At 38.5% G+C, this 25,627-nt stretch overlaps 1 protein-coding gene across 1 annotated transcript in view; it reads left to right on the top strand.

Annotated features, from left to right (window-relative positions):
- The window catches only part of KBTBD12 (kelch repeat and BTB domain containing 12), a 79,894-nt gene that overhangs the window by 43,680 nt on the left and 10,587 nt on the right, over window positions 1-25,627 (top strand). Inside the window, exon 5 of the mRNA XM_069083820.1 lies at window positions 23,622-23,819. Coding sequence (XP_068939921.1) covers window positions 23,622-23,819 — 198 coding nt within the window. The remainder of the gene's footprint in view (window positions 1-23,621; window positions 23,820-25,627) is intronic.

Genomic DNA, 25,627 nt, shown 5'->3' with positions numbered 1-25,627 from the left:
CCCAGTTTTCAGGTCGCTTCATGTGACCCCATTAGAACATAAGTTTCTTGGGGTCAAGGACTGTCTTTTTTTGTTTGTTTTGTTTTGTTAATATGTGTATTCCCAGCACTTAGCACAGTCCCTGGGCCTAATAAACACTTCATTGTTGTGACCTAGGTGAAGTGACTCCTCTTCCTTGGGCTTCACTAGTTTCCTCACTAGTAAAACGGAGAAACTTGGACAAGAATCATTCATCAATTCAAGAAACATTTTCTTAAATGAGTCACTGGGCTAGGCACTAAACATATAGCTCTTGTCCTCAAGGAAGTTACATTCTAGTTGGGGGAGAGGGGAAGAGAGAAAACAGGAGCACAAGTAAGTATGTGCGAAATATATTTATCAAGCAATCTCAAAGGGAAGACGATGCTAATAAAAAAGCCAGGGGCGGGGACCAGGGATCAGGAAGGTACCTGAGCTGTGTATTAAAGGATGCTAGGGATACTATAAGGCAAAAGTAAAGAGGAAGTACATTCCAGTAATGGAAACCACTCATACCAAGGAGGAGTGGGGGGGGGGGGAGGTCCAGGAAACAGCTAGCAAGCCAGCATGTCTGAAGGCAACTTCAGATGATTAGAAAGGTAGATTTGTTCTTGCTGCTCTGTTACGTCTGACTCCTTGTGACCCCGTTTGGGGTTTTCTTGGCAAAGATACTGGAGGGGTTTTGCCATTTCCTTCTCCAGCTCATTTTGCAGATGAGGAAACTGAGGCAAACAGGGTTAAGTGACTTGCCTAGGGTGACAAGCAGATAGTAAGTATCTGAGTCCATATGAACTCAGGTCTTCCTTCCTCTAGCACTTAACTTTCTCCACTGGCCATTTCAAACTTTGCCTCATTGACTGACCTTAGTTCACACACTTAGTTCACACATCTGATTGACCCAGAGGTCTCACTTGGCAAAGGCTCAAAGTATAGCATCTAGTTACTTACTGTAAGTGGGAGGGAAGTAATGGATCAAGTATTACTGAGTAAGTATAAACAGAAGTATTACTGAGGTCAAGGGTGAGTATGTCTAGGAGGAGAGGGATGGTTCACAGTGCCAAAAATTGTAGAAGTCAAGTAGAATGAGGATAAGAAAAGGTCATTAGATTTAGCAGTTAAAAGATTATTGGTAACTTGAGTAGTGGGGTTGGAAATCAGTTTGCAAGGGACTAAGAATAAGCAAGAGGTGAGAAAATGGAGGCAACAAATGTAAATAACCCTTTGGGGGAGTTTGGTTGTGAAAATTAGAAGTACAGGGCAGTAGCCTGAGGGACTGGCAGGGCCAAGTGCAGGTTTTTAATTTAATCTTTTTAATGAACAAAAATCTATTTTCTCTCCCTCTTAATCTCCTCCTCCTATCCCTACTGAAAAAAAAGAAGACCCTTGTAACAAACATGAATAGTCAAGCAAAACAAATTCTAGCTCTGGCCCATATCCAAATAATTCTATGTCTCATTCTGTACCTTAAGTTTATATGGAGGTGGTTATCATGCTTCAACATCTGTCCTCTGGAAATATGGCTGGCCATCATCGTATTGTTCAGAACATCCAGATCTTCTGAAGTTGTCATTCTAATGTTAATGCTGTCTTATAAATTGTTCATCTGATTCTGCTCCAAGCGAGAATCTTTTTAGGGATGGAGGAGATTTGAACGTATTTGTAGGAGGTGAAAAAAGTACCCAAATCATTAGGAGAAATTGAAGATAGGAGAAAGGGAAGGAATAATGGAAGAGGAAAGGACTCAAAAGAAACAAGAAGAGGGCAGATCAAGAGCTCTTTGTGATCTTTTGATGGACTTGGCAAGGAGAAAGCCTTCAGATAGCAGAGAAGATGGTGAAGGATGACAAACAGGGCTTTAAAAGTATGGAGGTCATCTCTAAGTGATCAATTTGATGATAGCTATAGAGTTTGAGAGAGAGAGAGGCTGTATAGAGCATTTTAAGGTTTACAAAGCATTTTAGGTTAATTCATCTGATCCTCACGACCTTGTGACATTCTATGGTTCAGTATAACAGGTCCCATTAGAAAGGTGAACTAGAAAACCCAAATTCTTAGAGATCTGGTCCATTTGAGCCCCTCTGAAACGCAACTTTTCGCATCATGTCAGAAGGGGTAATATAATAAAAGCTACATTTCTTTTTGGAAACTTACAAAAACAAAAAACAACAAAAAGGTGGGGCCTTTTCATTTCCCCTAAACTACAAAGATTGCTGATATTCAGCCTTACCATTTGTTTTCTCCAGGAATCCATTTTGTGGCACTAGCTTACTGAAAGAGTATCAGCCTTATAAATGGTCTGACTCTCAGCTTGAATGCTATTAAAGAGTAGTGAAGGGAAAAGTTACAGAAAAGATTGGAGTCATTATAGCTATTATGCATTTCAAAGATCACTTAAATGGTGAATTATTTTATAAGAAAAGAAAGCTTAGATTTCAGTTTCCTTCTGATAAATCCTTTTTTCCTTTCTTACAAGTAAACACATTTTCAAAATAAGAATTCAAGCAAGTTTGGGTCTTTAGAGTCATTGTGGGATGTTATATAATGGAATTTTCTCCAAATTGATAATATCCTCTTCCCCTGAAATATTCAATTCGGCTACTAGGTACTCTGTTGTTCTTCGTTGGGGGATGGACATTTTGTCAAAATAATTCCCGTTTAACCTGGCAACCACAATTAACTAGAACATACTGTCAATGAAGACCCTTGTTTTAATTAATAAAAGTCAGTTCTGTGGACAATCTGAGCTTGGGTGAAATATCTTTTGAGCTCAAAGTTTAGCAGAAAGAAACCCAACTTTGGGGGGATGATGGACTAGCCAGGCCTTTTGGTCAAGCCTAGTTATAGAGACTAATTGTTTGAGATGGCTTTGAACATAGCTTAACATAGTTCACCATGTTTTGCTAAAGACTCCCATGAATCAGCTTTTCAATTATGTATATAGCTTGGTTTTTAACCTTGATTATTTTAAAATTTAAATATGTCAAGTATATTTTGCTGTTGTTGCTGTTGGGTTGTTCAGTTGTGTCCGACTCTTTGAGATGTTATTTGGGGTTTTCTTGGCAGAGATGTTGGAGTGATTTGCCATTTCCTTCTCCAGCTCATTTCACAGTTGAGGAAACTGAGGCAAATAAGGTTAAGTGATTGGCCCAGGGTCACATTTGTCTAGGTCTGGATTTGAACTCTGTTCTTCCTGGCTCCAGGACCAGTGCTGTGTACACTATGGCACCACCTAGCTGCCTTTGCAACACAATTTTTAAGTATAATACAAATTATTCAGTATTTTATGTAGGTGTTTTATCTCATCAACTAGATCCAAGTTCCATATGACTGGAGAGGAGGTAACACCTCCTACTGAACATAAGACCAGGAGATGATGCTCAAAAAACAACTTAGTGATGGATTGTAACTGACTAAGAGAGTGAAGTCATGATAGCCAATGTTGAAATAAATGATTGTTTGGAAAACTGGTCAAAAGTCAAAGGGCACTGATGTAGAGTGATGATATTATTAAGACCTGGAAAACAACTTGGAAGAAGATGTCTTCAGGCATTGATTTGCTCATAAATTTGACAACAAAGCCATCTAAGAAATCATGTACAATAAGTGAAAAAGGAGCAAGCAATGAAATTGTTATCTAAAAAGGAAGTTCCACATTACATCCTAGCATCAAAAATTTAGAGCTGGAAGGAACCTTAGGGACTACGTAGTTCAGATAAGGAAACTGAGGCTGAGAGGGGTTAAGTGGTTTACCTACACAGCTAGTATCTGAAGCTTTTCTATCTCATGCCCTACCTAGAATTCACCAATTTGATCAAACATCCTAAACCCTCTATATATACAAAAAAAGTAATGATAAAAAAAATTATAGCCCCTCATGATTAGAAGACCAAGAAGAACTGGGAAATAAACTTTGGTCTGACTTCTTTGACACAGAAATTCTGCCAAAGGGAAATTTCTTTCTATTACGAATTGATCATAATGATGACCTTGCTGTCTAAATAAATTAATTATGAATGTCTGGTGTACTGTGAAAAAAAAAAGGGGAAACTTCCATATTTTGAAAAACTTTAGATTAAAGAAAGGATTTTAAAAGGTTTTAGGTTTTTTTTTTAAAGCAATCAAGGTTAAGTAACTTGCTCAAGGTTACACGGCCAGTTATTTCTGGGTGTGGTGCTGAGTATCTGAGCCCAGATTTGATCCAAGTCATCCCGACACTGGAGCCGGTGCTCTTACTCGCTGTGCTACCTGGCCGCCCCAACATTTTAGTTCTTAAAGAAGTAGCCTTCAGTTACTGAGAAATTTCTGCCATGTCTAAGGTATAACCATCCTTATTTCTTCATTGATACCTTAATTCAGACTTGTGCTCATTTTTTGGTTTGATTTCTCTCCCAGTAGTTCTTAGTTGGATAAATATGGAAATGAACATAAATTATCAAACTTTGAAAAAAAAACATCACATAATTTAGACACAAAACATATTGTTGAACATGTGTCATCATGTTTGTTCTCTTAAGTTCATTTCCTATTACTCTTCCTTAATGTTTTTCTTCTTATTCATTATTAAATATCCCTGTGAAGGTTTGCTTTTGGTAATTTCCTGCATATTGAAACTATGGAACAAAGTTGATTAATATTTATTTGGTAAAAACTAATCCATAATGATACTTCAGTACAGATGCTACAGACTTGGCCAAGTCCCTGAAATGATCAAAAAATAAGAAAAAATTTGAATTTAACAGATTCTTACCTGTAAACTCTTCTACACAATGACCATAGAGGAAATATGTGTGTGTGTGTGTGTGTGTGTATACACACACACACATACATATATAGTTATATAAATATATACAGACTTATGCATAAATAAATATAGAGTTACAGATAATGATCTTTTCAGCATGATTCTCCAGTCCCAAAGGACTTAAGGAGAGAATGAATCTTTCATGAAGAACAAGAGAGGTACTAGAGGACTAAAGAAGGGAAAATGTTATCCTGATTTTTCAAAAAAGGGAAGAGGATAATTTGCATGCCCTAAATCAGTGAGCTTTTCTTTAATCTTTTACAGAATTCTAAAAGTCATTGTTATGGTTTAGTCATTTTTCAGTCATATCTGACTCTTCATGGAACCATTTGGGATTTTCTTGACAAAGATATTGGAATGGTTTGCCATTTCCTTCTCTAATTCATTTTACAGTTGAGGAAACTGAGGCAAACAGGGTTGAGTGTTTTGCTCAAAGTCACATAACTAGTAAGTGTCTGACACCGGATTTAAAATCATGAAGATAAGTCTTCCTGACTCCTATTAAAATGATTGTTAATGAACTTTTTAAGAAGGAAGCGTTGATCATGAAGAGCCAGAATACCTTCATTAAGAATAATTCATGCCAACTGGCAGAGCCAAGATAGCAGAGTAAAAGCACAAACTTGGCATGGGCTCCGGCTCCAACCATCTCCAATACCTGTAAAAAAAAAGTGACTCTAAACAAACTCTAGAGCTACAGAGCCCATGAAAAGACATAGAGAAACAAATCTCCCACTGAAGGCATCCTGGCAGGCCAACAGGAAAGGTCTATTTCAGTGTGCTGGGAGCCAGGTGGAGTCCCCAGTGAGTTACAGTTCCAGTCCCAGGGCAACCCCAACCAGTGCCCAGATCAGCCAGAGCAGACTTTAGGAGAGTGAATAACCAGCAGCTGTGGCAGTTTCCAGACTCCTCAACCCATAAACACCAAAGAGAAAATAAAAGGTCAGTCAGGAACTCTGTTATAAGGGTGAAGGAACAGCACGGTCCAGCCCCTGCCCCCTGGGACAAGAAGTGGCAGGAAGCGCAGCTGTGCCACATGGCTGCTTTCAGAGCTCCGGGCCTGCAGATTGTAGGGGAACCAAGCAACCATTCAGAGGGTAATCACTCTTGCTTTGACCTACTTAGATCTGGATCGCAGTCTTGGATGGTGGTCCTGGGATGTGTGACCAGTGAGCCAGAGCTTGTGGGGGCTGTAGAGAGAGTGCCCAACTAATAGCTCCAGCAGCTACAAAAACCCCAGCAATTTGGGACAAAGCTCTCTCCATTCTGTAAGCAGAGTTCTACCATGGCAAAGAGCTCAAAAGTTAAGTAATTGGCAAGATGAGGAAGCACAATTAGACCATACAATCCTTTTTGGGGGGACAAAAAGGAACAAATCATGGAACTGGAGGAGGACAATGAAGTCAGAACTCCTGCATCAAAAGCTTCCAAGAAAAATATGAATTGGTCACAGGCCATGGAAGAGCTCAAGAAGGATTTTGAAAATCAAGTAAGAGAAGTGGAGGAAAAACTAGGAAGAGAAATGAAAATGATGCAAGAAAATCATGAAAAGTGATTCAACACCCTGCTAAAGGAGACCCAAAAAAATTCTGAAGAAAATAACACCTTAAAAAGTAGACTAACTCAAATGGCAAAAGAAGTCCAAAAAGTCAATGAGGAGAAGAATGCCTTTAAAAGCCAAATTTGCCAGATGGAAAAGGAATTTCAAAAACTCACTGAAGAGAATAATTCCTTCAAAATTAGATTGGAATGGGGTGGCTAGGTGGCACAGTGAATAAAGCACGGGCCCTGGAGTCAGAAGGACACTAGTTCAAATCCAGCCTCAGACACTTAACACAAAACTAGCTGTGTGACCTTGGGCAAGTCACTTAATCCCAATTGCCCTACCTTCCCCTCTCCAAAAAGAAAAACAAAATTAGATTGGAGCAATTGGAAGCTAATGACTTTATGAGAAATCAAGAAACTATAAAACAGATCCAAACAAATGAAAAAAATAGAAGGCAATGTGAAAATCTCATTGGAAAAACCACTGATCTAGAAAATAGATCTAGGAGAGATAATTTTAAAATTATTGAACTACCTGAAAACCATGATAAAAAAAAACCTAGAAATCATCCTTCAAGAAATTCTCAAGGAAAATTGCCCCGATATTCTAGAACCAGAGGGCAAAATAGAAATTGAAAGAATTCACTGATTACCTTTTGAAAAAGATCCCCAAAAGAAAACTCCTAGGAATATCATAGGCAAATTCCAGAGTTCCCAGGTCAAGGAAAAAATATTACAAGTAGCCAGGAAGAAACAATTTTAATATTGTGGAAACACAATCAGGCTAACACAAGATCTAGCAGCTTCTACTTTAAGGGATCGAAGGGCTTGTAATATGATATTCTGGAGGTCAAAGGAACTAGGATTAAAACCAAGTATCACCTACCCAGCAAAACTGAGTATAATGCTTCGGGGGAAAATATGGTCATTCAATGAAATAGAGGACTTTCAGGCATTCTTGATGAAAAAACCAGAGCTAAACAGAAAATTTGACTTTCAAATACAAGAAAAAAGAGAAGCATGAGAAGGTAAACAGGAAAAAGAAGTCATAAGGAATTTATTAAAGTTGAACTATTTAGATTCCTACATGGAAAAATGATAATTGTAACTCATGAGACTTTTCTCAATATGAAGATAGTTGAAGGGCATATGTATACATGTATGTATAGGAGGGTGTATGTGTGTATAAATATATATGTGAGTATGTGCATATGTGTGTACATGTATACGTAGACAAAGGGCACAGGATGGGTTGAATATGAAGGGATGATATCTTAAAAATAAAATTAAGAGGTGAGACAAGAATATATTGGGAGAAGGAGAAAGGGAGAGATAGATTAGGGTAAATTATCTCGTATGAAAGAGGCAAGAGAAAACTGCCTGAAATCCTTGGAGGACAGTATCTATATGAAAGGTAGGAATTTGGAAAGGTTTTGAGTGAAGTTCCAGGCTATAGCCTCACTGACCCTTTGTTCTTGCCTTCTCACTTATGTTCATTTACCTGGCCAGACCCAAAGGATTGTCTTTTAAACTCTCAGCAACCCAGGCACCCCATCTTCTATAAATACATATCAGCACTTTTTCTAAGATTGAAAGCTTCAAGTTTTAGAGAAAGAGCCCATCTTCACTGATAAGCTGAGAAAAGAATGAATGAATGGAAAGTATTTACTAAGTGCTTACCATGTCCCAAAGCCTCTGCTAAGTGCTGGGGATGTAAATACAAATTGAGATAATCCCATCCTCTGGCATCTTATACTCTAATGGAGAAAACAACACATAATGGTAGCCAGACCTGGGTATTTGGGAATGCCAAGTCACAAGGACAGTGAGTAGAACTCTAGGACTTCTGATTGACATGGCCTTTTCAGAAGAAAGAGTAGTATTGATGTAATTACTTTTCACTAAGTAAGAGAAGGAAATTGGTGAGAAGAATGAGAGAGGGAGGAAAAAGGAACAGGACAGAACACAAGAAAATGTCCAGGTTGGAGAAGTGGGATAAGATATGAATAATAACTATTATTATCATTATAATTATCGTTATAATTTTTAACATTTATATAGCATCCACTGTGTGCTAGACACTATGCTAGGTGAAATGTTATTGTATTTGAAATATGATTTTATTTGATGCCAGCCAGATATAATGGATTATATGAGTTTGTATTCACTCACTAATTCATGAAGCATTTGTTTTCATATTGCTGTGATAGATGGCTCAGTGGATAGAGCACTGGACCCAGAGTCAGGAAAACCTCAATTTAAATTAAATTAAAGTTGTGTGATGCTGGGTACATCATTTAGCCTGTCAGCCTCAATTTCTTTATTTGTAAAATGGGGATGAGAATAGCAAATGCCCCTCCTAGGATTCTTGTGAAGTCAAATAAAATAATATTTAAAAATCACATAGCACAGTACCTAGCACACAGTAGGCACTTAATAAACCCTTGTTCCCTTCCTTTTATGAAGATTATGTGCAAACATCTGTAAAGAAATTCTACCAAGAACTCAATGAGAGTAAGGTTGACCCATCCCCTTTTGCCTTCCTGATCTTCCCCTCCATTTTAAGTTTTCCCTTGCTTCTTTTATATGAGATAATTTACCCTATTCTGTCTCTCCCTATCTCCTCTCATTATATTCCTCTCTCACCTCTTAATTTTATTTTTTTAGATACCATCCCTTCCTATTCAACTGACCCTGTGCCCTCTGCCTATGTATACATGTACACATATATACACATACACTCACATATGTATTTATATGCACATATACCCTCCTATATAAATATATATGTATGTATACATATATATACATCTATATTCCCATCAACTATCCTCATACTGTGAAAAGTCTCATGAGTTACAATTATTGTTTTACCATGTAGGAATGTAAATAGCTCAATTTTAATAAGTTCCTTATGATTTCTTTTCCCTGTTTACCTTCCCATGATTCTCTTGCTTCTTGTATCTGAGTGGCAAATTTTCTATTCAACTCTGGTGTTTTCAGCAAGAATGCTTGAAAGTCCTCTATTCCATTGAATGACCATATTTTCCCCTGAAACATGATACTCAGTTTTGCTGGGTAGGTGATTCTTGGTTTTAATCCCATCTCCTTTGACCTCTGGAATATCATATTACAAGCCCTTTCAATCTCTCAGTGTAGACGCTGCCAGATCTTGTGTTATTCTGATTGTGTTTCCACAATATTCAAATTGTTTCTTCCTGGCTGCTTGTAATATTTTCTCCTTGATCTGGGAACTCTGGAATCTGGCTATAATATTCCTAGTTTTCTTTTTGGGATCTTTTTTAAGAGGTGATCAGAGAATTCTTTCAATTTCTATTTTGCCCTCTGGTTCTAAAATATCAGGGTAATTTTTCTTGAGAATTTCTTGAAGGATGATTTCTAGGTTGTTTTTGATCATGGCTTTTGGGTAGTACAGTATTTTTTAAATTATCTCTCCTGGATCTATTTTCCAGGTCATGGTTTTTCCAATGAGATATTTCACATTGCCTTCAATTTTTTCATTTGTTTGGATCTGTTTTATAGTATCTTGGTTTCTCATAAAGTCATTAGCTTCCATTTGCTCCAATCTAATTTTGAAGGAATCATTCTCTTCAATGAGTTTTTGAAATTCCTTTTCCATCTGGCAAATTTGGCTTTTTAAGGAATTCTTCTCCTCATTGGCTTTTTGGGCCTCTTTTGCCATTTGAGTTAGTCTAATTTTTAAGGTATTATTTTCTTCATTCAGGCTGTTGACTTGCTTTTCATGATTTTCTTGCATCATTTTCATTTCTCTTCCTGATTTTTCCTCCACTTCTCTTACTTAATTTTCAAAATCCTTCTTGAGCTCCTCCATGGCCTGTAACCAATTCATATTTTTCTTGGAAGCTTCTGATGCAGGAGTTCTGACTTTGTTGTCTTCCTGCCAATCCATGCTTTGATCCTTTTTGTCCCCAAAAAAGGAATCTAAGGTTTGATTGCTGTGTTTGCTTTGCTTCCTCTGCTTGCTTATGTTGCCACTCAATTACTTGACCTGTGAGCTTTTTGCCACAGTAGAACTCTGCTTCCAGAGAGGAGAGCTTTGTCCCAAATTGCTGGGGTTTTTGAAAATGTTGTCAGAAGTCTGAGGAGGGCACCCTCTCTACAGACATCACACTGGCAACTGGCGTTTCTCACCTCAGGACCATCACCCAAGAAAGCAACCCAGAAAAGCAAGAGTGATTATCCTCTGAATGGTCACTTGCTTCCCCTATGATCTGTAAGCCAGGAGCTCTTGAGGCAGCCACACAGCAGATGCTGCAGCTGTCCTGCCTCTGCCACCTCTCACCCTGGGGCCAAGGGCCTAACCATGTCCTTCCTTTCCAGCAGTTCCAACTGACCTTTTACTTTCTTTTTGACCTTTTATGGGTTGAAAAGTCTGGAAACCACCACAGCTGCTATAGATTCACTCTCCTGGAGTCTGCTCTGGCTACAGCTGCCTCCCTGGGGCCAAAACCACAGAGCTCACACGGACTGCGCTCTGCTCCCAGTGTGCTACAATGAACCCTTCCTGTTGGCCTGCCAGGCTGCCTTCAGCAGATTTGTTTCTCTCTGTCACTTTGTCGGTTCTGTAGCTCTAAAATTTGTTTAGAGTCATATTTTATAGGTATTTGAGGTGGTTGTGAGTGGAGGTCACAGAATTTTCTGCTTCTACTCCACCATCTTGTCTCTGTTTCCTATACCAAGAACTCAGTAAGCCTTTCTGAAGTAAATCAACAGATGCTTTGATTCCTGAGATGCCATGTGGTATCATGGTTAAAGAGGTAATCCCAATTATAAAAATGATGTTCAAGGCCTTGTTCTGACAGGCTTATGTGACTCTGGACAAATGACTTTAACTTGCCAGTGCCACTGGCTACAAACTTCCTAAACTTCATCTCTTGCTCTGCAAATGTAGGCCTGTAAGTAGGTCTGTCGGTGAGACTACAGGTTTCATGTTTCAGGGATGGTGCTGGTCAGCATTTAGGGAAGAAACTCCTCCCCCCAAGATCTCACAGGTCCAATCAAACAAACAAATAGAAATTACAAGATAAATGTGGGTATAAAGAAGGATAACAACAACAAAAAAAGTCAGGAGCAAGAAATAAAAGAGGCTTCCAGATTATACAGAAATCTCATGCTTGTGTACCATGGATATTTTCCTCAAGGAGAGAGTAGGGAGACATGAAACATGGGAAACAGCAAATAATATCACCAAGAGTAAAAAAAAGTACAGGAAATGACTGGTTAATGATGTGGGAGTCATTCCCTAATGAGCTATCAACTTCGTAGAATCAAGATTAAACCCAATGCCAAAAGAAAGAAATAAAATTAAGAGCCATGGTACATAACTGAGGCAATTGCATCCTGACTTAATTAAGTTGTTGATGGGGGAAAAAAGTAAATTAGTGAAAGAACAGGAACTGACATGGATGATTACCATTTCCCAAGAAAGTTTGACTAATATAAATCAATCACCAAAAGGAAGAGATCAGAAGAATGTAGAAACTGCCTCAGCCAGGAAGGAATTACTTCTTTGCCAAGCAAAGAGATGCAGCATTCAAGGACACTGGTTTAGAATATAAATTTGTTTGTAAAATCTAATGAAGAGAATGATTAAGGATGATGGTTTGATGGGTAGTAGTACCTCATAAAACGGTGAAAAATGGTCAGGGACTAACAAGTTTTCAGAAAAGGTGGCAAGAGTTTCTGGCACCTAATCGAGAGGGTACTTTAAGATGAAATGGAAGGGAGGACCACAGATGAAAAATGGAAAAGTATATGATTATAAATTCTCTTCAATAACCATGGAGTCATTCCTTCTGGCCTCTAACATCACAGTCCTAGACATGCTGAATAAGGAAGAAGAAATTTCTCTGAAGAAGACAAAAGACAGAAAGAACACTAGACTAAGTCTACATGAAGTCTACAGCAGGCAACAGTGTGAGGGCATCAAGGAAGGAATTCTCAAGGTAACTAAAGAAGAGGAGAAAACAAAAGGTTTGAAAAAAATGTTTTAGACATTATTACCCCTACAATAAAAGGGACACCAAGAGGCTATGGATCACTATTAATCTTTCTGCCTACTTTCCTATCCCTACTTTGTCTTTATGAAAATGTCTATACGTGAATTAAGTGTATCCTTGATGAAGGTATGATAAAAGAATAAAAAGGCTTCACAAATGACATTTTACAGTAGACCGCATCTTTATAGTAACAACGTTGATTGAGAGGAATAGAGAATACGAGATTTCACTATGCTTGTTGCTTGATGACTGCAGAATAGCATTTGATTCAATAAGGCCTTAAAAGCTCCCCTCCAGCAAGGCATTTCCCATGCATATATCAGAGGAGAGTTTTTAAAAGATGTAAAAGAGGTAATACTGTTTGATGATCTTCTGATTATTAATATCAAGTAAGACACAAAAGAGGGATACATAAGGGTTTGCCAGTGAGTACAAAGGACAATGTGAATGGGCAGGTACTGAGAAGGAGTCATGTGAGCTAGATTACCTTTGAGAAAGTGCACCATGCTTTTCATGATATTAAGCTTCTCTCTATAACATGGGCCCAGATTTTTTTTTTAAGCAATTGGGGTTAAGTAACTTGCTCAAGATTACACGGCCAGTTATTTCTGGGTGTGGTGCTAAGTATCTGAGCCCGGATTTGATCCCCAGATCATCCCAACACTGGGGCCGGTGCTCTTACTCGCTGAGCCACCTGGCCACCCCTTATAAATACTTTCACTTTTTTTTTGCCTTTTGGTGGGCAATTGGGGTTAAGTAACTTGCCCAAGGTTACATGGCTAGTTTTTTTTTTTGTGTGGGTGTTACCAGATTTTTAATATCAGTAATCTTCTGATAATCCTATAGGACAATAACTAAAGGAATATGATACTTACTAAAGAATTAAAGTTGAAAGCAATACCAAAGACATTGAAGGATCTCTCTCATGGTGAGCATAAGTATTATCAATACATTATCAATATTATTATCACTAAGTCACATACTATCAATAAATAATTTCCCAGGATAGGTGGTGTAAAATGACATCATCAGAGATATATATGACCAGAAAAAGAAGTGGGCCTTTCTTGTAGAAAGACAGTGACACACATGCTCCATTAGTATCCATGTAATGACAAGAGTAAGGCACCACCATATTGGGTAAAACTCCTGTAGAGTTTCTGCCTCATGGCAGAATATAAACAAAATTTAGACAGAATGAAAAGGCTTTAATGGATTACTGTCTTCATTCACCATTGGAGAGAGTACAGTCTGAACTGAGGTCATTAATATATTAATGTAGGCTTGTTAATTAGGTGAAGGATAGCTAGGTAGTACAGTGGATGGAGCACTGAGCGTGGAATCAAGAAGACTCATATCCATGAGTTCAAACCCGACTTCAGACACTTACTAGCCATGTGATCCTGGGCAAGTGACTTAACCCTGTTTAACTCAATTTCCAGTTTACATATGACACAGAACCAGAAGGGACAGATAATACAGATCATAGTCAGTCTTAGAAAAGATTGTGGTCAACTAGAGTGTTGGGTCAAATGTAATAAAAGAAATTCAATAGGATTAACATAATAAAGTCTTAAGTTCTAAAAATCTACTTTACAAGTATTAGATATTAGAGACCTGGCTAGACAGTAGGTCATTTGAAAAAAGAAAAGGCAGAATAATATAGTGGAAAGACTTTTTGATTCAGAGGACTTGAGTTCAAACCCAAACTGTGGCAAGTTGCTTACCTCCTTATCTATAAAATGGGTGTGTCATGCTAAATTACTTCTAAGGTTTCTTCCAGCTCTAAATATATGATCTGGGGGTAGGGGAGTTGTGAACAACAAATTCAATGGGAGTCTTCATCATGCTATAGGAACAAAAATGGTTAATCTGTCATTAGCCAGTCTAAAAAGGTGTTGGCCTTACTATACCTCAGCCAGTATTGTGTTAGGTTGTAGGTGCCACATTTTAGGAAGAACCATTGATAAAATGAAGAAGATCCAGAGGAAGGCACGAGGACCATGAAGAAGCTCTGGATCATGCCATGTTTGAAGGAACTAGGAATGTAGCATGGAGCGGACAAGGCTTCAGAAGGACATGATGGCTGTTTTCAAGTATCTGAAGGCCTGAAGAAGGTTTTGGGCCCAGCAAGCATAAGTAATGAGCAAAAGAAATATGTTGCAGGGAAGTCGATTTCAGCTTGATATAAGGAAAATATTCATAGAAATTAGCACTATCCCAAAGTGGAATGGGCTGCCTTGGGCAGAAGTATGCTCCCCCCTCGCTGAAGTCTTCAAGACAAAGCTAGACGGCTGTTAGAAAGGTTGAAAGGCCCTTATTGATCACGTGGGGCTTGGACTAAATAGCCTCTGAGGTCACTTCCAGTTCTGAAATTCTAGGATCAACTTCCTCTGAGCCAAGTTGTCTATATCTCCTGTGTATCCAAGGGTACATGGGTAGAAAGGAATGGGAAATGTCCTTGGAAAACATTAGAAAGGTACATTCTTCCCTTCTGTTTAATGCAGTTTTAGGGGTGGAGGGACCCCAAAATATCAGGTACAGGGTGGAGTCATCTGGAATGAATTTGTGGACTTAAGCAGTCTTTACATCAAGTGGCAAAAGTTTATTATAACGCTATAGGAGAGGGCAAAGTTCTTAGGGAACATGCAGTTTAACAGAGGTGCTGCTAAAGTTTATACAGGAAAAAGTACAATGAATTGTGTGTGTGCCATTAGGTAGGTGGGGCAAGCATTAGGGAATGGTCAATTCTTAAAGGAACATGCACATTTTGTATCTACAATGCAGGTGTTGTACCCAGAATACATTCTGAGAAGGGGGAGGGAAATACTGAGGGGTGTGGTTTTTAGATCTGCAACTACTGTCAGAACCGTCCTGTCTGTTACAACTCAATGTCCTGTTTGACAAGATAGATTTAGGGAATGGATGTATATCTTGACATCTGGAATGTATATGGTGATGGAAGGAGGCCATACACAATAGTCCAGTCCAAATATCTTAGGAGCCAGTACAAGAGAATCTTGTTTATACCAAGTTAATTCTTACAGGATCAGCTTGTTACTGTACCAGGGAAGGAGAGATAGAATGCTTCACTGGATCCCACACATGAGTAATTGCCAGAGATATGGTCTTTGGACTGGGGTGAGATAGGGTCTTGGGGCTAGGGTCTGAGCACAAGCACTCCATCATCTCTACCCTCATCCATATCCCATATGAGCTAGAAATTCTTAATAACAGTTATACTATTCATAAAGGTATCACCATAGTACATAAAAGAAGGCATCCTCTCCCACACTCTGCTGCACACTGTAGCCCCCCGTTAAATATAGAACAATGGTCCCAGCTTGCCATAAAGCAAAGAGGGAGGGTGGGGAGGGATGGTTCACCTTCATCTTCATGGACATTTTTAAAGAGTAAGGGAGTGAGAGTAAGCCCTTCAAGATACACTTGAGAGGCATATTTTAGCTAAACAAGACTCAAAAAAAGAATTCCATTTATTCTGCTTTTTAATTAAGAGTCTTGCTAAAAGCAAATAAAGTTATAATATAGTTGCATAGGACCTGAAACACAAAGAAGGGGAGACATTGTCGAGGCTATTATCAAGAGGACATTAGCCATCCTTTTTTCGACTGAAAAAACATGTCCAACTCTTCATGACCCCATTTGGGGTTTTCTTAGCAAAGGGGTTTGCCCTTTCCTTCTCCAGCTCATTTTACAGATGAAAAATGGAGGCAAACAGAGTGGAGTGACTTGCCTAGGGTCACACAGCTATTAAATGTCTAAAGTCAGATTTGAACTCTGGAATATGAGTCTTCCTGATTTTTCAAGCTCAGTGTTCTATCCACTGCACCATGTTGCATCTACAGCAAGTGTTATGTTAAAATTTCAATTATGAGCTGATCAGAGGTTGGGATTTCTCTCATCAAAAGATGTGTCTTGTGAACATAGCTTATTAATAAATAAATTTTTTTTAAATTTAGCTGCTTACCTGATAGGAATTTAAATTTACATTCATCAGACCAGCTGCTGTCATAAAGTGCACTTGCAGGCTACTCTGCCCAAGTAGGATAATGTTCTTCATTATTAATGTGTTTAGAGTCCAGGACAGAAGTGACCAACTGGCCTATTTTCCTCCTGGAGTAGATCTTCCAAAGTGCCTGCCAACTGAAAAGAAGGGAATATATTTAAAAGGTTAGGGTTGTTACACTAAGGACTGTACACAGTAATTAAATCCACCTTCATAACAGAACAATGAAGATGACAAGCACATTATTATTCTGAATAGCAAAAGAATAATACCTATTCTTTTCTTGTATTGTATTGGGGGAAGTTTCTCTAATGGATTTTTAAAGGAGATATTCTGAGTCAGAATTCAGGATTTCAGTGCCTCATTCTGCCTCTGCCTGATTCACAAAGGTGACCCTTACTTCACCTCTGTTTACTTCGGTCTCTTGGTTTTTAAAATGGTTCAAATAACATTTATCCATAGCTGAAAGCCTCATAGGCTTAGAAATTAAGGGTCATCAAATCTAACCCTCTTGCTTCATAGATGAGAATACCAAGGGTCACAAAGGGCACTGAATTGTAAAGCTGGCATTTGAGCCTAGGTTCTTTGACTCTGGATCTAATGAGGAGTCCACTTTATCACTCTAAAAGATTGCTCAAAATCAATAATAATAATCAATAAACACCTATTAAGTGCCTACTATGTGCCAGACATTGTGCTGAGAGGCAATTAAGTCATTTCTGTACTTCCTTTCTGAAGGATTGCTGGCTTTAATTACTAGAAATAAATTATCTTTCTTATAGCCTTCTCAGCTGGTGTGAAAGTTTACTTACTCAATGACTAAGAATTCAACTCTTTGCTGTCAGACAACCCATGTCTCTTATCAGAGGTAAATAAGGAACCAAACATCTATATGAGTGCAGAGAAGGGAAACCATAGTGAAGACTCTGTTGCCTGCTATAAAAATAGGAAGATATTTGAGAGCTTGAAGGAGGAAAATGTTGAAATTTTCACCATTAGGGAATGAAATAGGGAACCAATGAGACTCAAGAAATTAAGTCTCCTACTTTCATTATCACCTTTTCCAATAAATCTTACTGCTTCTCTATAAATAAATGAAACATGAGTTGGATAATAACTTAATTTTTAAAAAAGGACTGTGACTACACAGTGATGTCATCTGCGAGCTCATACTTCAAGAAGGCATGTACAGGGGAGGCTAGGTGGCGCAGTGAATAGAGCACCAGCCCTGGAATCAGGAGGACCTGAGTTCAAATCCGGCCTCAGACACAACACACACACACACACACACACACACACACAACTAGCCTGTGACCTTGGGCAAGTCACTTAACCCCAACTGCCCAAAAAAAAAAAAAAAGCATGTAAAAAAAAAAGGAGGGGTAAGTAAAGATATAGGTAGTATTTATATAAGGATCTCAAAGTACTTTACATATATCATCTCACTGGAACCTCACAACAACCCTGTGAAGTAAGTGCTATTTTTATCCCTATTTTACAAATGAAGAAACTGAGGCTGAGAAAGGTATATACATGTGTGTATATATATATGTGTGTGTGTATACATATAGACATGCATTATGTGTACATACATACATATATACGTACATAAAAATCATAAAGCAGAGGAAAGGTCCTATGAGAACAGTGTTGGGAAGTGTAGAGTCCCATAGATATTAAAGATCATGAAAATGGCTTTTTGAGCTATGTTGGAGATAAAGGTCAACTCTGTATTGACCCTAAATTCTTTCTCCACCTGGGAAGAAAGAATAGAGGTGAGTGCACAAACCTGGGATTAAATCAGGAGGAACTATATATCTAGGTACCTTAGGAAGGTGGTGCTCACTAGGGGATGGTTGCTTGACTCCTTAATGACCATAAGTTCTTTCCCCACTGTGGGGTGCTTTAACTCCAGGGTGGCCAGAGTCAGAGACATATATCTGCCAGGAGAAGGGCAGAACCTATAAGGGAGTAAAACTTTCTTTGTTGCTTAGGGGCTTAAGCTGAAGTTCTTTTTATATTGTGTTTTCTGTGTAATACATTTATTCTATATTCCTTACCTTCATATTTTGGTGCTTGCAAGGGAACTGAGGACATCTAGAGGAGAATTAGAAACAAACTCAATTCAGGCTATGCCAGGAAATACCCCATGTTATAGCACAAACGATGACAGTTTTATTCAAAATCTCCCAATACTGAATTCCATCCAAGTGAACCCTGGGCTTCAATATGGGCTATGGGTAACATATGAGATACAGTCATTAGTCTTTTTTAATATAGACATAAATACATAAAAAGTTAAATAATGCAAAAGATGCTACGAGGCAATATCTCCATAATTGTCAAATAAATGTTAGAGACCCGTACTTCTGAGTCCATACTTTTTCTTTGGTTTTAATCTTCATTGCTTTGAATATACCAAACTAGGAAATAAGAATTTGTAGCATGAAACTGAGGCAACTCCAGCCCAGCCTAACTTAAGCAAGCTACTGATACCAAAACATAGGAAGTAGATAAAAGAACAGACAGTAGCACAGATTATCACCATTTTTCTACAGAAGTCTACCTAATATAAATTATTCACCAGAAGAGGGAGACTAAAGGGCCTTGAAGAAGTTGCCCTAATCAGCAAACATTTGGCTTTCTCAGTAGAGAAACATGGCAGCCAAGGGTAAAAGCAATTAAGCATATAAATTCATTTGCAAATCTTGTAGAGGATGATGATGAAATATTGTGAACAGTAGCACTACACAAAATATGAAGAAGAAACAGAAAGAAAAATGAAATTTACATGAGGTAACTTGGTAAAAGACTCAGCTAACCAAAGTGATTTTAAACAAAAGCATGTAAGAAATAAGCTGGAAGAGAACAGCTAGATGAAAATGTGAACGATGGGGTCACCAAATGTGGATTCTAACACCACAGTGCTGCGTAAGAAAGTCAGAATGGTAGTTAAGAAAAAAAAAATTGCGATGAGCAGATGGATTAAATCAAGCATATACAAAGGAGGTCTGTGCTACAAGTGATGAGTGTTGAGGTTACTGTGATTGATTATCAAGGTATCTAAGGAAGGAAAGAATACCAAAGGCTTGAGGGCAGAAAAAAAAAAATCTTGGATCTTATAATTACCCTCAAAAAAGGCAACCTCTAAAATATCAATAGTTACCAACCCATAAAGCTAGTTTCCCATCTCTATAAAATTTTTATGAAAATAATCCAGATAAGCATCCAGGCTGTCCTCAGTAAACATAAATGTCCCAACACAATGAGGAGGAAGAGAGTCCTGGACCACAGCAGAATCTGATTGCATCAAGTTCACAGAAGAGATCCATGATCTTTTTGTACAACAGTTCAATGCACCCAAGATTGTGGCTACTGACTTTTCTAGTGACTGAGCCCTAGTTGTACCTTCTTCTCTGACTCTGTCTCCTTTATCCTCTTTTTTCTGGGCATTTTGTTTTATGACTAGAGTTTCCTCTCCCATCAGTTAAAATGTTTCATAATAAAAGACATTGCTTTATGAATTGCTGATCTGTCCGATTCCTTTCTGAAACTCTAAATGCCATAATTGCTGCTAGGGAATGGGACTTGTAGAATACAAGATATCCTACCATGCTGGCTACTTGTTGGTTATTAGGGAGAAAAAAAACAACTTTGATTTGGTAAAGCAAAATGCTACCATATAAAGATTCCTTTCCAACAAGGTGACTTTGATACCTATGTTAAAATCATACAAGATTCCTTGAAAGATGCAGTGACAGAGAAAAATTGATTCAACAACTTTCTGATCACTAATATTAAGCAAGATATAAAACAAGGAAATGTATATTTGCCAAAGGTGCTTTTCACAATCATGGAGGGTGTCTAGCACAAAGTCCAAAAAGAAGAGAGTTTCCCTACATATGGTGAGGTTCTCCAGAGGAGAACTCTACTAAAATCTACTGTTTGCAAATACTATTATGCTGATCACATCAAACCTGAGAAGATTTCAGAGCCTCTTAAATGAGATATATAATCATTCATAAGAGTTTGGTCTAACTATCCACATAGGAAAATTCAACTGGATGAAAAATTCAAACTAGGCTATACAATTGGATTGACCACCCACAGAACAAATCTATCCAGACATACTGGAAAGATGCTAGAAGAAGAATTTTAATTAAATATGCTTTCTCCAGCTGATAAAAGAATATAAACAGACCGTTTTAAAAGGAAGAAATGCAAGCTATTAATAGCCATATAGAAAAAAATGCCCCAAATCATTATCCATGAGCTGGACTCAGAATTGAACAGGAAAGGGGGGAGGGGTGAAAGGTCAGATTATCTTCAAGAAATTGCCCAGTACTTTGAATAATAAATGAATAATTAAGTGGGTAGGTATTTGTTAGGCATTTACTATATTATATAAACACAAATGTGAGATAGTCCTTGCCTTCAAAGAGCTCACATTTGTGGTGATAAAAATTATCCAACCTACAATAAGAGAAACTGAGGCAGGCTCTGGGCCAATGGAACTTTATTGAAGGGTTCATGGTCCCCTCTAATGAAGTGGACCTCAGATCTTCCTCATGATCTGAGATGCCCCATTCTTCTAGGACCCTATTTTTATGGGGTTATATATTTAAACATTCAGGAAGAGCTATACCAGATACCGAATAATTCCATTGGTTGACATATGACACATAGTCTAAAATAAACAAAAATGATCTGTCAGCAGGGTCATAAATTGGGTGAAGCAAGAAATATCTCCACTGACTAGGTGGTCATAAAAGATGGGTGAAGCATAGGTCATCTCCACTGACCAGAGGGTCAAAAGATGGTCATAAAATACACACCTGCTCATGTTTGACAAGAGAGAATGGTCCAGAAGTAAAAAATAATTTGAGTGACTTTCCATGTAGTTAAGTCACCTCTGCCACACTAGGCTTGGTCACCATGATGAGGAAAAACAAGGGTGGAGGGCCCTAGCTAGCTGCCTGTGTTTATGTAAGTAATCTTGCCATCTGCAGCTCACAGCTCTGGGGTCAAATATATAGAACTTATCATCACAACCCATATTATATCAAACTGATTAATACTGATTAGAGTTTGAGTTGGGGTCTTCAAGGAATTGACTTCCTCACATTCTAATAAGGGAAGAATACACATGGTGGCCAAGGTGTTTTGGTCAGGGAAGTCACAGACCTTTTTTTAAGGTAACAGTCATTGTTGTTGTTTGTCGTTAATTTTCAGAGGACTAATGGCATCATGGGTGGTGTTTTGACTTGTGCATGAACTGGATTTAAGTGGGGCAGAGTTGGGCAAAGATATCAGCCTCATTCTCTCTTCCTGAGTCATATAAGTCCAGTGGCAAGACAAAATTTGAGATGACTGATGACGGCCTGGGATGCAGCAGATGACCTTGGTGTCTGCGGTCTAAGCAAGCTCTAAGCACTCCATGTGTTTATCATATAAATACAAGTCATATTGATCTATATTTTGCCACTGGACCCAGAGAAGAAAATGAGGCTGGTGACTGAACAACCCTCCCTCATCTAAATGTAATTCACTTGCAAGTCATGACATCACCTTCCTGATGCTATGGTCCTCTTAGAGAATGAAGGACAACTGACAAGTGTACCATAGTACCAACTTCAGTCATCTTCATGACTGTTCTCATCTGCCCATTCTGCAGGGAAAGTCTTCATGAGCTTAGTATAGACATCCCCCAAACCCAAACTCACCAGGTTTGAGGCCTGTCAGTTACCCTTAATCTGGTTTAGCCCATTTGCTGAGGTTTGCTGGGGTGTGACTGCTGTGTAAACTACAGCTTCCTGGAGCCAGAGGTGAGAGTTGCGTGACTCAGGCAGACACCAAGGGTGAATGAGCAACCCTGAAAAGGGCTCAGCAAGCTCTCACACTAGAGGCACTGGTCCTCCTGAAGACCCCCATATACTTAAAGTAACAGTAGTACTGATTTAATTGTTGCACCCAAGCAAGAGGTGAGGCTAGGAATAAAGTGAGGACAGGACGAAAGTACATAGTAGAAAGGTACATGACAAGATGGCCAGAGAGTAGAACACGGCCAGGGGTAGAACACGGGACAACTCTAAGCTTCTCTCAGAATCAAAGGTGCATCTTTTTAATCATAATAATCTGGGAGTAGTGTGCAGCTTCAAGTCACAGAACACTATAATCTCTGAAAAATTCTAGACTTTAAGATCATCTAAAAAGTAATGGGGAGGTCAACCATGTGATAGATTTGATCAGGCTGTAAATACATTATTTATCAATGACTTAGAAGCTTCATAAAAGGCATAGTCAGAAATAAATATTCAGAAAAGATGGTGAGGTTTTGTTCTTTTGTTTAGATTAATAACATATTTATTTTTGAAAAACAAACGAAAGTCATGTTCATATAACCACCGACATTACAAAGTTGGGGGGGAGGGGATGGAAGGGAACCAGAAACTTCTACTGTCACACCAGACAGGACCAGGATGCTCTCTGTCCTTTGGACAACCATTTAAGAAAAAGCACAAATAAAACCTCCTTACAGTTGAGATACATAGCTCCCTTCTGAGAGGGCAAGTAAAAGGGAGGGGACTGGGTCCATATAATAGAGAGGATTTTTGGCAGGTCTCCTCAGTCACTATAGATATTGATGTACTGTTAATAAAAATATGTATGCTTCTCTTTAAAGCATAAAGAAATTTTCATAGATGATATTATGGGGGCCTCTCCCAATATCTCCAGTTATAGTACTGTCTTGTTCCTGCCCCTCCCATGTACTACCTCTTGGTTGTTTTGAGAAGTCACATAATGAAAGCAAAGGGTAACCACCAGATAGCTTGACTGTCCCATTGGTACCCACATAATATGAAGGGATCTATAGGAAGGCCCCTGGATCTCCTAAGAAGAATTTATGAAAGGAGAGGAACAAAAGTCACCCAGTATAGCCAAGCTCTCTCTTCTTTAGCCACCTCTATTTAGATCTGGCCAGGAAGTACTATATAAGCTAGACAAGTAGACATAATTTTTCCCTAGAAATCATCTTGCCAGTAAGCACTTGGCAGGAAAGGAAAAAAACAAACAAACCAGGAATCACTTAAGAGTGTGATACAAATCTCCCTAAGAGTGTTCTGCCTAATGTGGAGCTTTTGCCTTTGGTCCTTGGCCATTTCAGTGATCAATATGTCATCTTCTGCAGGTGGAATCGGTTGCCTGGGCCGAGACAAAGGCCAAGTTCGTAAATGCCTTGATGCTGTGGAGATCTACAACCCAGATGGGGATTTTTGGAGGGAGGGGCCCACAATGCCAACTCCCCTCCTCTCCCTTCGAACCAATTCTACCAATGCAGGAACAGTGGATGGAAAGCTGTATGTCTGCGGGGGTTTTCACGGAGCAGGTATAGATTAAAATGGAAAATGTTTTGTACTTTAATGATCTGGCTTTTGCCTTCCAAATTCACATGCAGTAGTGGTTTAAGTATCTTTTGGGTATTTATGTCTGGCCAAAGTCTAGACAGTGCAAATTTTCTCACAGAGCTACAATGACCCAACCTTCAGAGAGCAGAATCTCAATGAAATCAGTAACTGAAAGGCTCCTAAACAAGAAATAGCTTGTTTGTTTGTTTTAATCTTCTGGATTATCTTCTTTCAAGTTAAAACCCCTGGAGCCTTTGGGTAACCTTCAAGAGCCCTGTTGAATCTTTCAGTCCAGGGAAACAAGGCTGGCTCCATGACCTAATTTATCAAAAAGAAAAGAAACAAATTTAAAAGCATCATGGAGGTCAGACATGGTAATATGAATTAAACAGGAGCTGGAAACCAAGCTCTTTCTTACCTTTATCCTAACTTGGGTTGAATTTCAGAACTCTAGGGTAAAAAGGAAGACTGAGTCAGTCAGTCAGTCAATAGGTCTTTATTAAGTGCTTGTTATGTGTGAAGTACATAGATGCTGAGGAAATAAAGGCAAAAAACAGTCCTGCCCTCAAGAACTCACATTCCAGTGGGGAAGACAATATGGAAACAATAATGCTCATAAAAGGTATATAAATGGAAGGCTATCTCAGAAGGAAGGTACTTTCATTGAAGGGAACTGGGAAAGGCCTCTTGTAGAAAGATTAAGCTGATTTTTGAAGGAAGTTAGGGAAGACAGGAGGTGAAGATGAAGAAGTCTTGAGAGGGTTCCAAGCATAGGAAACAGCCAAGAGAGTGCTGAGTTCGAGGAATAGTGATGAAGGCCATTGTCACTGGATCATAGAGTGCATGGAAGGGAGTAAGATGCAAGAACCCTGGAAAGCAGGCCATCTTTAATTCAGACGCTGGGAAATCTGAATACTCTGATGGATTCCTGTTGTGTTACCAAAACAGATCCTTTTTTCTCCCAAGTTGTAGTATAGAAATACAATTCAAAGGACCAAGCACACACTTGTTTTTCTCTTAGTTCTCCTCATGCAAGTAGAATCATCCCTTTAGAATTATTATTTTAATCCTCTTTCCCCCTACCACTTACAATAAATTACTTAAAACTCATTCCTAAATGCTGTCTAATGCACTTAGATATTTGTTAATCTAATTTCTTTAATGTCTCATTTTTATCATTGCTCTGTGTCATGCAAAAGCACAAATTTGGATGAACCATCATTGTATTTGTAGGGTGGGTCCAGTTTCTCAATGTAACACTCAGATTTTAAAATGGGCATAAATCTAGTAAGCAAAAAGCTCCAAAGATTGATTGGTCACATCAGTAAATGAGGTCGCTATATTCAGGATGACTAACTGTTTAATTCTAACCTCACTAAGAGGAGCACTGTGCTAACATATCTATGAAAAATATGCCTCCGGAACACTTATGTTCTGGCAGAGAGCCAGAGAAGAGGTCATGATAACTAAGGACAAGGCAGGGCCTTTTTATATGCTCATGTTCATGTTAATGAATTCATAACCAAATATTAATTGTAAGTGGAAAGTTTTCGTTTGTTCTTCTGAGCACTTTCTTAAGAGATGAACAACTTTCTTACAAGGCCTGATAAAAGCATTGCATGACAAGTATGTGTATTGGTAATCAGTCTGTCCAAATAAGGTAAAAGCAAGGTTCCTAGGCCAATGGCAGAGCAGCATGAATAGGTCCTGAACGTCTAATGGGAAGAAAGAAAGAAAGGAAGAGAAAGAAAGAAAGAAAGAAAGAAAGAAAGAAAGAAAGAAAGAAAGA

The sequence above is a fragment of the Petaurus breviceps genome, unplaced genomic scaffold (assembly GCF_028583685.1).
Source record: "Petaurus breviceps papuanus isolate PSGF00001 unplaced genomic scaffold, PetGlider_PUasm1.0 174, whole genome shotgun sequence".
Lineage (NCBI taxonomy): Eukaryota > Metazoa > Chordata > Mammalia > Diprotodontia > Petauridae > Petaurus > Petaurus breviceps.
Note: the sequence above shows the minus strand (reverse complement) of the source record. Positions and strands in the feature narration are given on the sequence as shown.